Raw genomic sequence first — 13,652 nt, 5'->3', positions numbered from 1 at the left:
TTGGTCATATAGTCAATACATCTAAAATTGAATGTTTCAATGTTAATATCAAGAATATTTATTCTTTAGTCTATATTTATCATTCAACAATATTATGTTAGCAATATTTACAACCACAATTAAAACTACAACAGGAATGACTGGTTCATACTCGTCTTTAAATGTCTGGATGTGAATAGTGAAGAGAATCTATGTACGTAAATATTTTGTATAATCCACACATGTGGTAGGAGGATTTGTTGATTAGACTGGCAACATGGACAGGTAACCTCTGGCAAGCACGGTCACGTGACTCATGCATTCACACTATGCAGAGGAATCTGTAAAGTCATCACTGTGGCCTGGTTTGTAGAAACATGGGGTTGTTGTGCCAAAAAATGTGCGCACACTTTCTTTTAAATTCAGATACAGTATTCAGAAATGTCGTTGAATGTTGACCTGTAGCTTCTGGTTTGTCTTACACAATTTCATATAAAGTAAACTCTACAAAAGACTGACACAGTTGTATTATCATTAATACATATTTATTTCCCCCTTCGTTACTGCAATAATCACATCCGATTTATGTATAAGATATATGTAAATATCAGCAACAACAGACAAATAGACACACAGTATATAAAAATACCACAAACACACTCTGCAATTAACGAACTGTGGCAAAAAAAAGTTTACAAAAAAGTGCAGCAAAAATGTTGCATTTGACCCTGTGGTCTTAATGCATTTAGGTTTGAACCTTTTTGAACCTTTTTTATTGTTTAGTGGTGTTTCTTCTTTCCTCTCTGGGAAGCCCAAAAAGAGACTCTTAGTGTCTATAATCATTACATGTTTATACTGTAGGCTACATGAAAAGGATTATACAGTTCTTTCTGTGTTCCTGTTCACCGCTCATCAGGGAAGACATGTATTTTTCCACAGACACAACATTATACCTTTTGGTATGTTTGTCTGGAGCAGTCCACGTGACTTTCAATTATTTCATGGTTAAAAGTCTATTTAATAACTAATAAGTTGAATTAGGTATATCAGATGGTAGATCAGATCAGACACGCTGGACATAAAGGACCACGTGTGACCTCCTGCATGAGGCTCTGCTGTGGTCAGTGGTAAATGAGCTTGACATACTCTTTAGGGAAGAGGCCAACACGCCCATTGCATCGTCCCTTCCAACACTGTGGGTCTGAGCAGTCGAGCAGGTCAATGACATCACCACGCAGGAACTGTAGCTGTGAGTTGTGCTTGGGGATGAAGTCTACCAACGCATGGGCATGATGTGGCCGCTGGTGGATAAAAGATATGTGTAAATACTCCTTGTGTTTAAGCAAGAGTTGTGTCATCCTGATTTAATAAGATAAATCATATCTAATTTAATAAGATAAATCCGTCTTACTGACTAAACATAGGAACTTGGTGATGAATTGATAACGAACATCTCAGTTTGAATCTTTGGAAATTTATAACTTTTCATACTGTAATACAACAAAATACAGGAGACTCTTTGGCTTAAATCTAACCAACCAAGAGAGCACATAAAATTTGGACTCTTCTAGACTTGTCTATACAACACCCACTACCTTATCCAGATTTTGCACAACACATATTGCGTTTATTTCATTGAAATTGCACATATCCACACATTATTTATAACAGTCATACATTACTGTATATGTGACCACAAGTTTTTTATGTAAATCATCCTGCTTGGTGTAATCATTCCTAAAACAGTTATTAGCTTTCAAAATGAGGTCGAAACTGTTTAAGGTAGATAAGATTATCCAGAATAAACTTAGGTGTGGTTCTTGTGGATTTTGATACACATATCATAAAACTTCAAGCCTCAAGCCTTTAGCTTACCCTTTGTGAGCGTTCTGCCTCTCGGAGAAAGACTGTCCTTTCTTTAGCAATACTGTTGCTTTTGTAGAATTCCACCAACTGGTTGAGAGACGAAAAGACCTCATCCCAGATAAAGTACTGTCCCTCTCTGTCCTTCAGAACCTTAAAGTGTTGCACATGATCACCATAGCTGTGGTGTGGAAAGAACAAAGTTCTATTTAGAGTGAACATTTTTTTGCATTCTTTGACCAAAAAAGTCACTGAATGTGCTTTGGTACTACATCTGAGTATTAGCAATCAACTCTTTTCCTAATAAACAACACACACACACACACACACACACACACACACACACACACACACACACACACACACACACACACACACACACACACATACACACACACATTGCTACTCAGGAATGCTGCAAACACAAATATGGTCTGGTGAATAAAAGAACAACAGTAATATACGATAATATTAAAATAGTCAATCCTGCCTTGATGCCCAATGACGCCTGAGATAGGCACAGGCTCCCCGTGACCCGAGGTAGTTCGGATAAGCGGTAGAAGATGAATGAATGAATGAATAAAATAGTCATTCAAAATTATAATACACACGGGGCCAAATGGGGAAATAGGATTCAATCAGTTAGAATAATTTACAGCAAAGTTTGAACATGAGTCACTTCCCCTTTGTGAAGTTGTGAGGGTCAAATATATTCACTTTTCTCCCTGAATAAATAAGAGGCTTTTTAGTCACACTGATACCAGTTTACATAATATTATAATGTAGTACATTGATAATACAGGACACTAATTCTTTTATTTATTATTCAGCAAGATTACTTTGTGTATCTCAGGAAGCCTTGAGCGTATACTATTTCAGCATCTTCTACCTTCACCTCAAGCTGCCTTGAATTTTCCCAGGCTTGGGGCAAAACCTACCAAGACCCTTGGTATATACTTAGATGCTTCTCTATTATTTGATTCCCATATAAATAACATAGTAATACCTGCTCATTACAGTATTTTAATGATTGCTTACACATTGGACCGTGTTTTTCAGTAACCATCGATGTTTTCCCTGAACTCAACCTGCCCAGTTGTCTCTCTGCAATGGGGGCATTATCTACACAACCAAGGTAAATTTGCAAGTTACTGCGATACAAAAGAAAATGACAGAAAGAAACCAAGATCGATTATGTAATATGTGTACACCTTTAATGTGATATAGCAACCAATAAAATTCAATTGAAAAACAAGCTAAATATCTTAGGGAATATAAAGAATAACAAAATGTGTACAGACCCTATTTATAAGTATGTCCAGAATTAACCAATCACATTCAAACGTATGTGCAAAAGTAATTGTCATACACCTGTCATCAAAAAAACTCTGATTAACTCCATATAAAGATCAGCTGTTTCTTTAGGATCTTGGTTTCATTCAACTGCTAAAGCATGTATGAGATCTCATTGTCAAAAGGTAAGGATCAGGAGAGGGGCACAAAAAGTTTTCCAAATCATTAGATTAACATTAGATACCATAGATCACTGTGAAGGTCATCATCAAAAAGTGAAAAAAAAATGGGGCACCATGGTGACATCACCGAGAACAGACCGTCCTTCCAAAATAGATGAAAGGACGGGATAAAAAAACTAATCAGGGAGGCTGCCAAGAGACCTACTGTGCAGCAACATTAACGGATCTGCAGGAAAATCTGGCAGGTACTGGCCAATCCCTGCATGGGACATCAATCTTATTTTTCTCCACATGTCTAAGCTATAGGGTGGGAGGTCAAGACAGATGACTGTTCTCATGACAAAAAAAAATCCATGCTCAACTAAATCACTCCAAATCAAATGGTTTGACATCTGAAAAGATTAAAGTTTTTGGGAATAATTCTAAAAAAAAAGTTTTGGTGCAAAAACAAGACAGCGTGTCACTCAAAGGACACCATACTCACAATAAAGCATGGTGGTGGCAGCATCATGCTACGGGGCTACTTTTATTCAGCAGGGACGGGTACAGGTCATGATAGAGGTCATTATGATTAGTGCTACATACCAATCTATTTTGCCACAAAACTTACAGTCCTCTGTTAGACAGCTGAAGATGACAAATCCAAGTCAATGACTAGAATGACTGAAAGGGGATGAGATAACCTGAAGAAGGCTGTGTACAGAAGATCTACTCAATATTTTATAGATCTGGTGCATCTTTGGAAAAAAAAGAATGTAAAACTTTTTGCCAAATCAGGATGAGATTGTCAGGACTCAGCTCGGACTCTGGCCATGTGTTTTGGCCATCTGTTTATGTTCTCTGTCACATGTCTGCCCTGCCTTCGTCTGCTCCTCCCTGTCTGCACACCTGTCCCTCATGTGTCTTGATTGTTAGTAGTATTTAGTTAAGCCACGTTGCCTGGTGCAGTGCGGAATCTACTGTTGTTTTGTCCTGTTAGTTTGTGTTGTGTTTCGTGTCTTTTGGTTATTAAACCCCGTTGGTGTTTGTCTATCCTGCATCTGGGTCCCTTTTATCCTGCGTCCGTGTTCATTACAGTGATAGGTCTAACTAAAAAGATTAAGTGCTGTATTTATGTATTATTAATTATTTATTACGTGCAAGCAGGCTATTGTACGTTTTTAATTTTTTAAAAACATTTCTGTATGTTTTTTACTCCTGCTTGTTGTATGGCATTAGAGGTTGAAAAAGATTTTAAATGATGTGTTTTTCAGCATAAAACCCCTTCTATTCAATAGTGGTGTGTAAACTTTTATTTATATCCACCGTATAATTTTCTATAAAAAATTCTTTTTCTGATTCCTGTGCAAAAAAAATGTATGTGACCAGTAATAAGATGGATCACTTTCCTAAAACTGAAATGAATATAAACCATGATAATATTGGGTGGGTTAAGACAAGTCTAAGAAGGCCTGTGATCCAAGGAGAAGTAAAATGCAAAGTTTTGTGATGTTTCTTTTGACTCACTTTTGACTCACAGAACAGGGGAATAAAATCTGGGATTTCCCAGATTGCACAACTTAGCTTTTACAGTACATGACCAGACCATTATGTCAAATTATCATATAGTTTCCTCTTTTTGTAGTTTTCCAACTAACGTATGTTCCTCATCTAGTTGTTTTACTGGAGTGAGCATAAAAAAGTTTTGTGTTAAAATATTCATATTGTAGTTTGCTTGACTTTAAACCCACAGTGGTTTAAACCCACAGACTTGCATGCAATGGTATCTATTTACAATTATAAAATAGCATCCGTCATCATCTGCGGTTAACAGGTTAAAAAATAACATTTTGTCATTTTATAGCTAATTACATCATAGTCACTATTAATTTTGAGGTCGATTTATTTCTGTTCTTTTCTACACAGTGTTCTTTCTAATTAAATAACTGAGTGGCAGTGAAAGATGTCTGTATTATTCATCATCTTCTTTGGTGAATTCAATATTTTAGTATTTACTATCTCAATGCTGAATTGTACAATAAATGATAAAAATAAAAATGATTTGATTATTTGATTTCACTTCAGAAAGTGTTCTTTATTGTAGCAGTCTAGCGAATTGTCACTCCGTCTTTTCTGAAAATAAGATAGATAATTAGCATCTTATATATACATGTGACAGGCACTACTTACATTCTTAAGTCCTCGGATGCTCTTACTTATGAGAAGAGACTGAGAATGAAACGAGGCCAGATTAACGAATGAAACAAATAAATAGAACAGAAACAAATACTTCAATAACAAATACCAGTGCTTTATTTAATCTAAAAAACTGTTAATGCCACTGATAGACATTTTATTTATTAAAATATTGTGCTGAAAATGTATAAAAGGCATTATGATCTTCTTAGTCCCTTCTGGATTTCATGGAGTTTTTGATCGTTGTGGCTAAAATATTTGTGTTTTTCATAATTGTTTTTTGTGTATTTTGTGTTTTTTTTTATACTTCTTTTAAACTCCTACTGGGGAAACACATTTAATTACTTTCTATGATAGTTGTGCTCATGTTCATGTGTACCGGTGTGGGCTTTGGCTGAATGTCTGTTGTGTTGACGTGTCACAATCGTCTGTGGCAATTTAAAAAAAATTGCGAGCTTCTCTGAATATTGCTGAGTTTGTAAAATCTCAAAATCCTGTGTTGACTGATTTCTATCACCTTCACTGTCTTTAATACTGCAATGGTATTTTGACAATTATAGAGAGAAACTGTGTAGTGGTTTTGACTGATGCAGTCAGATAATAATGGGTCCAAATATTTTGGATTATATTGTGTCAATGTAGTTCATTTGCTTTAATATTAAACATAGAGAAAGATAACAAATGGAGGCAATTTTATTTTAAGAAAATTTTAAGAAATGTTTTAGCAAACTATTTTAATAAACATGTTTAATAAGTTTTTTTTTTTATTTATTCAACTAGTTTTTTATTGAACATCTTCATGAAGTCCATGATATCATGCTTCCATAATCTCAAAGCCTGAATGTGTGTAGAAATAAAACGGTTTAATCTGACATACAAATCGAATGTTGGCATAAAGTTAGCATCTCATTTTAAGTTTTGGAAACTTTCGCAAATTGACAATCTAAGATTTCTCTGCTTGGAGAAATGTTTGCCTTTGCGAACAAGCAATTCACTGTGAGTAGAAAAAGCAAAAGCAAAAATACGCAAAGCAAACTTTTCAACCATTACCTTAAAAGTGGATATGGGCACGTTATATGGGCCTGTATTTTATTTTTTTTTGTATTTTTACAATGTCCGGCAGATTTCTGAAGCTCAATACATTTTTATAAAATTGTTTTTAAAATAAAATTGCCGTCATTTAGAGGTTTTGCTGTAGGATATAATTATCCGCATACTATTTATAGCATATTCTTCACCCTTTCTTTATCAAGGGTGCCAATAATTCCGAAGTTGATGATATGCCTCAGGATTCAACAACTTCAGTATACTCCCAAAATATGCCATGAGTGTTTATCAGTACAATTGTGATGTGATTGAATTCCAAATACATTCTTGAGACAGTTTTTCACAGGAAAACACTCATTTCATAACTGCCTCATCAGCATATAGTGTGCCTCCAGTCAGCCATGTGACATACAGAGTGCTGTCTAAGAGTCTGACCAGACTCAGCAGACGGCTCTAAGTTCACAGAAACTTTAAAATGTGATTTTTTATTATTGTTACTTGGGTTTGACCATTGAGCTTTAATCATCACTTTGCCTTTAATAAGCATTTTGTCACTTAGTCTTTCGTGGAAACAATGATAAAAGATGGCAAGTGAACAGGATTATAGTAATTAATGTTTGGACAGAATGTAGTACATTTAAAAAAACAACAACAAGTGTTCATTAGCCAGGACTGAAATAGACTAAATAGCCAAAAGGATGTGAACGCCTGAAATTCTGAAAAAAACGAGTTGTTCCACCATTGTTGTTATAACAGCTTTCACTGGGAAGGCTTTCCACTAGATTTTGTATCGTGGCTCTAGGGATTTGTCTATTCACTCACAAATCTTTTAGTGTGGTCATGTATTGACAGCAAACGAGGAGGCCTGGTGTGCAGCCATCATTCTCAAATGTGTTCAGTGGGGTTAAGTCAGACTCAGGGCTGACTGCAGGACACACGCCAACCTTCACAAACCATGTCTTCATGGAGCTCTGTGCTTTGTGCACAGGTTCCTTATCATGCTGGAACAGTGTTTGAGTTCCAATGAAGGCAAAACTTGAAAACTAGCGCATACAATGGCATAATATGCAATGATGTTATTCAAACTTTTTTAAATAGTTTGAGGAAGAGACACATTTGGGTGTGATGGTCAGATGTCCATCTACATTTGGCCATATAGTTCCCCTAGGTGATTGTAAACTCTGGGTAAACAGAATACTGGGTTATCTTGTTTGATATTTCACACTGCTCATACCTGGGTTAATAAATAATCCTGGATATTCGTAATCTGACGCTTCACACTGCACAATCCTAAAGCCTGGCTTAACTACCTTATGTCAACAACCATGATTGGATTAATTACAGAATACAACCATATTAAATAAAAGGCTTGTCTAACACCTTCAACTCTATGAGAAAAAATGTTGCCACATAAATCCTCTGTGTTTGAAAAGAAAGAAAAGACAAAAACTTTTATATAAGAGCTAGGTCTTTTTTTTTTCACACTGTGGAGGTTCCTGTGAATGTATAAAGCACACCCTAACCCTAACCCTAACGCTGTGGCTTGTGCTGTTCAGTTTCTGATTGTGTTTATGTTGCTAAAACTCTAGCTGTTACATTCTAAAACATCATTCTTTTACACTGTAAACCTTTTTCACCAACTTTTGGTTAACACAAAATCTGTGTATGTGCTTGTGCTAATCCCACAGACTGACTAATTCTAACTCTTCATTTTAAGAGATTCATTCATGTACAATATGGACTTTTTCACCAAATATTTCCCCTTTGACTAATACCTTGTATGCTCATCACTGGAGCCAGTCAGACACATTTCTATTGGGCGAAATGCTCTTTTCATGATCACAAACATTTTCTCCATTTTGTCCATGATGTGATTGGTGTGCTAAAGCCTCACATGACTGCCCACCACAAATCGAGAGCAGAGAAACTACTGACTTTCACCATAATTTATCTCTACACCCCAGCTGCCAATTCTGCTTTCACTGATGCACTGAGCATCCTCCTATTCTCATGCTAACAAGAACCGGAAATGTCACACCTGCGGCCAGCCATGCACAAGACTGTAATGCTGATTATTTCATGCAGTAAGCCTTTCATTATTCATGATTGAACCCAAACCATCCACCTGCGACTACTAGTTAATGAGCTGTGACAGGTAATAATATTAAGCTTTTTCTGATTGTAATGCCAGAGCCAATACTCACATGAGTCTGTCCAAATTCACTTTATGCTCACAAACTACAACAATGACAAATAATGTGATAGTCCACGTCACAATGTTAGAAGTACAACAGTACAGATAGCTAACCCACCTGACAGACATGGAGAACTCCCCAGGTGCGCTTTCGCTCTCTCGTACCAAGAAGGCACCGCATTCCCGCTGTCGCAGTCGTCCCTCAGATACATGCCTGGAAATCCGGCCTGCAAACCACCTGCGAACAGCAGAACAGCAGAGTCATACTCTCACTGTGGCCTGATAACAGACGCAAGAACAGGCTCAGTGCTGCCTGCCATTCGGGTAAATCAGCATTTACCTCTATTGCCTCTGATCTCAGCAGTTTTATCTGCCTAAGGATTACTCTCTGAGGAAGATTATAGAAATGCATAGAAGTCTTAGATTAAGACGCATTGATACGTACGTGTTTGGATTCAAACTGATGTAGTTTTTGGGGACATATCCCTTCCTTCCCATTAACTCTGCCGTGTACCAGTTTGGATCATCTTCCATATTGGTGATCTGGCATAAAAGAAAGAATCAGTAAGCTCAGCTTCTCTTCTCCATCAGCAAACCTCCTCAACATTAAACTCTATTATCTGACAGAAACCTTTATCAGTACTGTTCTATGTACAAAACAATTTAGGTACTAAAGGTTTATCTTAATTTTAAATTAACTAAAGCAAGTCATGTAAGGTCTGGGTGAGTTCTCATGATTCATTACCTTAAGTATGTCATCCTTCTGGAAGGTGAGTTCATCGCTTTCTGTGGCACGAAAGTCGTAGATAGCTACAGCTTCCATCGCTTCGACCCCCGTGCAAGAGCTATGAAGCGATCTACAGTTGAGCAGCAGAGAGAGGATGTGCCAGCCTGACACACTGAATAGAACTGCACTGAAAACAGAAGCTACAGAGCAGAAATCGTTGAATACATCACGGTAAAGCACAGACGGCGTGCTGGTCGGTTCTTTGAGGCTGGCAATCCACCAATGAGTGTGAGTGTGAAAGAAAGAACTAAAGAGGAGGGGAGTGAGTGAGAGAGTGAGAGAGAGAGAGAGAGAGAGAGAGAGAGAGAGAGAGAGAGAGAGAGAGAGAGAGAGTAGGAGGTAGAGAGGGGGTGGCAGTTCCTGTTGTTGCATTCTCACACAAGAAACACAGTAACACACAAAAAAGGAACACTAACAAAAATAGGGGAGGAGGAAGAAAGACAAGTCTACAGGTCCACTACATAAATTCCTCATTCAGAGAGGTGGTAATGATTCACAACCCGTATGCATTGCTGAAATCATTTTAATATCCAAAATTCTATATTATATATGATATTAATGTAATAACCTAGTTTTTTTTAAATCATTTATGCTTTCTTGTTGATGCTCTCCACTAGTATACAGATTTTGTACCTTCTATCAAAATACATACAATACAATGGATAAAATAGGTTTGAAGATTTTAAAGTTGGTCGCTTCCCCATGGAGTAAGACACGAATAAAAGAGTTCTTAGGACCCTTGGGATTGACTTTGCACCAAAACGGCTATAAGGCTCAGTGCTTCTCTTTCTTTTCCTGCTTTGTTAGAAATGTAGTCGTCAAGTCATGGGAGAAGGGAAGGCCTGCATTACACAATACCTGACAAACTATGTGTGTGTGTGTGTGTGTGTGTGTGTGTGTGTGTGTGTGTGTGTGTGTGTGTGTGTGTGTGTGTGTGTGACTTAAAACACAATTCACATATACTCTGATCCTGTCTCTGGTAATCCAGGGAGTAAAATGGAAAAATTCTTCATTTTTATTTGACTCAAAAAAGACTTTAATAGTAAACTCGGATTCTAGGTTAGATTTCCTTATCTTTCAGTAGCCTTCAACACTGCACAGCATGGATTAAGTCTAAAAATAGACAGAATGTGAGTCTTCTATAGTACGTATTTCATTGCCCACGCAACCTGAGCCAGTGAAGTATGTGCTAACTCTAAGTTGTCATTCTTGTTAGATTCTCTGTATCTGTCCATCACTTTTTGTTTTCCAACCGCATGCTGTGGTACTGAAGCTCGACAATCGCACATGCGTCATGGTGAACCACATTTCTATCAGGCCAAGAGAGGATGTGTTGTAAAAATAACACCATGGTCTGTACTGCAAAAAATCACTTCCTGAATACAAAGAAAAGGATACTGCAGTGCTGCTTGATCTTATTCATATAAATAACAACATATTAGGTGGACATGGTATCACAGTAGATTACAGCATGACAAGTGGTTAATAATGCGCTGATTTTTGTATCATATACATTCTGCTCATTGATTAAATGCTGTTGGAACATGAATTTTTTCATGACAGAGTTGGGGTCTGTGTCCTAAGTCAAGCATTTGGTTTGAGTCTTAAGACACTTGATCCTGGACTATGTAAAATTGTATTACTGTCTAGATTTATTTGAGTACATTAATACAGTACATGATAGATGCAGTTACGGTTACACATGACAGTCATGCCCATATGTACATTGGTGAATATCTCGTTACAAATTTAGTACGCTCTCACTCTTCTGGGAGTGTGAAATCTTTCCTCTAGATTTTAGTGAGGTCAGGCACTGATGTTAAGCGAGGAAATCACATCATACAATGTCATCCTGTACATCTGTTATAGCAACAGTTTGAGTAAGAAACTGGTGTCCACAAACTTTTGGCCACATAGTGTAGCTAGTGGTCATGATGGAAAGAAGAAACTAAATCCTTCAATTTAACCGTCAGTTCGGAGTTAAAAAAACAATTCAGTTACATTTGCCGTTCCTCCAAACAACCTCTTTAAAACCACAACAAAGCAACGCAAGAGAAAACAGCAGTGAGCAGAGGTAGGGGGTAACATGAGGTGGACCTATGCACAGTATGTGTGATATAGGTTTAGTTGAGATGAGATGCTTTGCTAAGAAGCAGCTGCAAATGACTGTGTTTTATGTGGCCTGTGGAGTGCTCAGGCTGTGCAGGGGAAAGTACACAGAGATCATTGTAATGTAAGAGTGAGATCATTGTTATGTAAATGTATATTTTCATTATCTGACTTCAAAAATATAAAGTACGTTGAATGTTTAAACAAAACTAAATCATTAAAACAACCTGCAGTCACATGTGGACAGCCTGGAGATGTATGACAGTAGAATAAAATATTATTATGAAAAGGCCAGGTTAAACAAATGTGATCTACTCTGGATTTAACATCTGTAGATGTATTGTTCGACGTTCTCTGGAGTGCTGTTGCAGTGTTTAAAAAACTGATCTTTTAAATTAACAGTACAACTGGCCTATGACATTTTTCTGGCCTATGATTCAGACAGAGCATATAAGAAAAATTGTATCACACGTATAGACAGAGAAATAGTGAAATAGTAAAATAGAGAAATAGTGCTGCATAGCCAAGTATTATCTAGCCATCTAGTTACCTGTTTTGTGAGTGACATGAGACACACAAGGAAGTGCTAGTTGAAGTGTTTCATGAATAAGTAGGTCAACGACCGTTGCTTGAAAATAGCCAGTGACTCAGCTGTCCAGACCCCTTAGGGGAGGTTCATTCCAACACCTTGGTGCCAGAACAGAAAAGAGTCTTGTTGCATGCTTACCTCGTACCCTGAGAGATGGTGGAACCAGTCGAGCAGTGTTGGTAGCTCTGAGGGTGTGAGGTGCAGTGCGAGGAGTGATGAGGGCTTTGAGGTAAGAGGGAGCTGATCCATTTTTGGCTTTGTAGGCCAGCATCAGTGTTTTGAATTTGATGTGTGCAGCTACCGGAAACCATTGGAGGGATCACAGCAGCAGGGTGGTATGCGAGAACTTAGGCAGGAAGGAACCGACATGAGCGTGTCACATTAGCATCATGAGAGGAAAAGGACAGTTGATTGTCCATAGTTACCACAAGGTTGTGAGCTGTGACTGAAGGGAAGATCAGATCGTTATGCAGGGATATTGCAAGATCATGACCTGGGGATGAATCACCTGGGGTGATCAGCAGTTCAGTTTTGCTAGGATTGAGCTTTGACCGATGAGCCGTCATCCATGATGATATTTCTGTCGGACATGCTGAGATTCGATCAGAAGCTGTGGAATCTGAGGGTTGAAAAGAGAAGATGAGTTGTGTATCATCAGCATAGCAGTGGTAAGAGAACCCATGTGGGGAAATAACTTCACCAAGAGAGTGAGTATACAGGGAGAAAAGAAGAGGACCAAGTACTGAGCCCTGTGGGAAACCATTGAAGAGTCTGCGTGGAGCAGAAGTCACTCCCCTCTATCTTACCTGATATGAGCGTCCTTCAAGGTAGGAAGCAAACCATTCCCACACTGATCCGCAAATCCCAAGACTCCTGAGGGTGGATAGGGGAATCTAGTGGTTGACCGTATCAAACGCTCCTGGAAGGTCATGGAGGATGAGGATGGATGACTGTTTGGCTGGTCTAGCAGCATGTTTTTTTTCTCAGAGACAACCAAAAGGGCTGTCTCTGTGGAATGAGCTGCTTTAAATGCAGACTGGTTGGGATCTTGGACGTTACCCTTACAGGCTAATTTATATGTATTTTGTGTGATGCAGCCCTCTACTGGTCAGTCATTTTGTAACAGTAACCCTGTAACTAGACATATGTCAAGCGTTCAATCAAGGGTCACGCCAAGGGTCAGGTTAAGTTAATACTTCAGTAAACCTCTGCTGCATTTCCATCCCAGCTACAAACAGGAGAAATAGAGACGATACATTTTGAAGTTTGTTGCATCTTGGACAGAGGTGAGCTTAAAGACCAAACCCAAGGTCTGTGTACATTTTAACTGTTTGCTTCATGCATTCAAATGAAACATACAAAATTTTAAAAACAACTCAATCTGCTAATACCATTTATACCATCAATGTTGTCATACGTTTGATAAGATTCCAC

At 37.9% G+C, this 13,652-nt stretch overlaps 1 protein-coding gene across 1 annotated transcript; it reads right to left on the bottom strand.

Moving 5' to 3' along the window:
• Window positions 1-514: 514 nt before the first annotated feature.
• grapa (GRB2 related adaptor protein a) lies at window positions 515-9,882 on the bottom strand. Its single transcript, XM_060857069.1, has 5 exons — window positions 9,479-9,882; window positions 9,179-9,276; window positions 8,852-8,971; window positions 1,855-2,023; window positions 515-1,280 (listed from the first exon to the last, which is right to left on the bottom strand). The coding sequence occupies exons 1-5, from the start codon at window positions 9,554-9,556 to the stop codon at window positions 1,101-1,103; spliced, it is 645 nt and encodes a 214-aa protein (XP_060713052.1). The 5' UTR covers window positions 9,557-9,882; the 3' UTR covers window positions 515-1,100.
• Window positions 9,883-13,652: the final 3,770 nt, after the last annotated feature.

This window comes from Tachysurus vachellii, chromosome 21 (genome assembly GCF_030014155.1).
Source record: "Tachysurus vachellii isolate PV-2020 chromosome 21, HZAU_Pvac_v1, whole genome shotgun sequence".
NCBI lineage: Eukaryota > Metazoa > Chordata > Actinopteri > Siluriformes > Bagridae > Tachysurus > Tachysurus vachellii.
The sequence above is the reverse complement of the archived record's forward strand: the minus strand, read 5'-3'. Positions and strand labels throughout refer to the sequence as shown.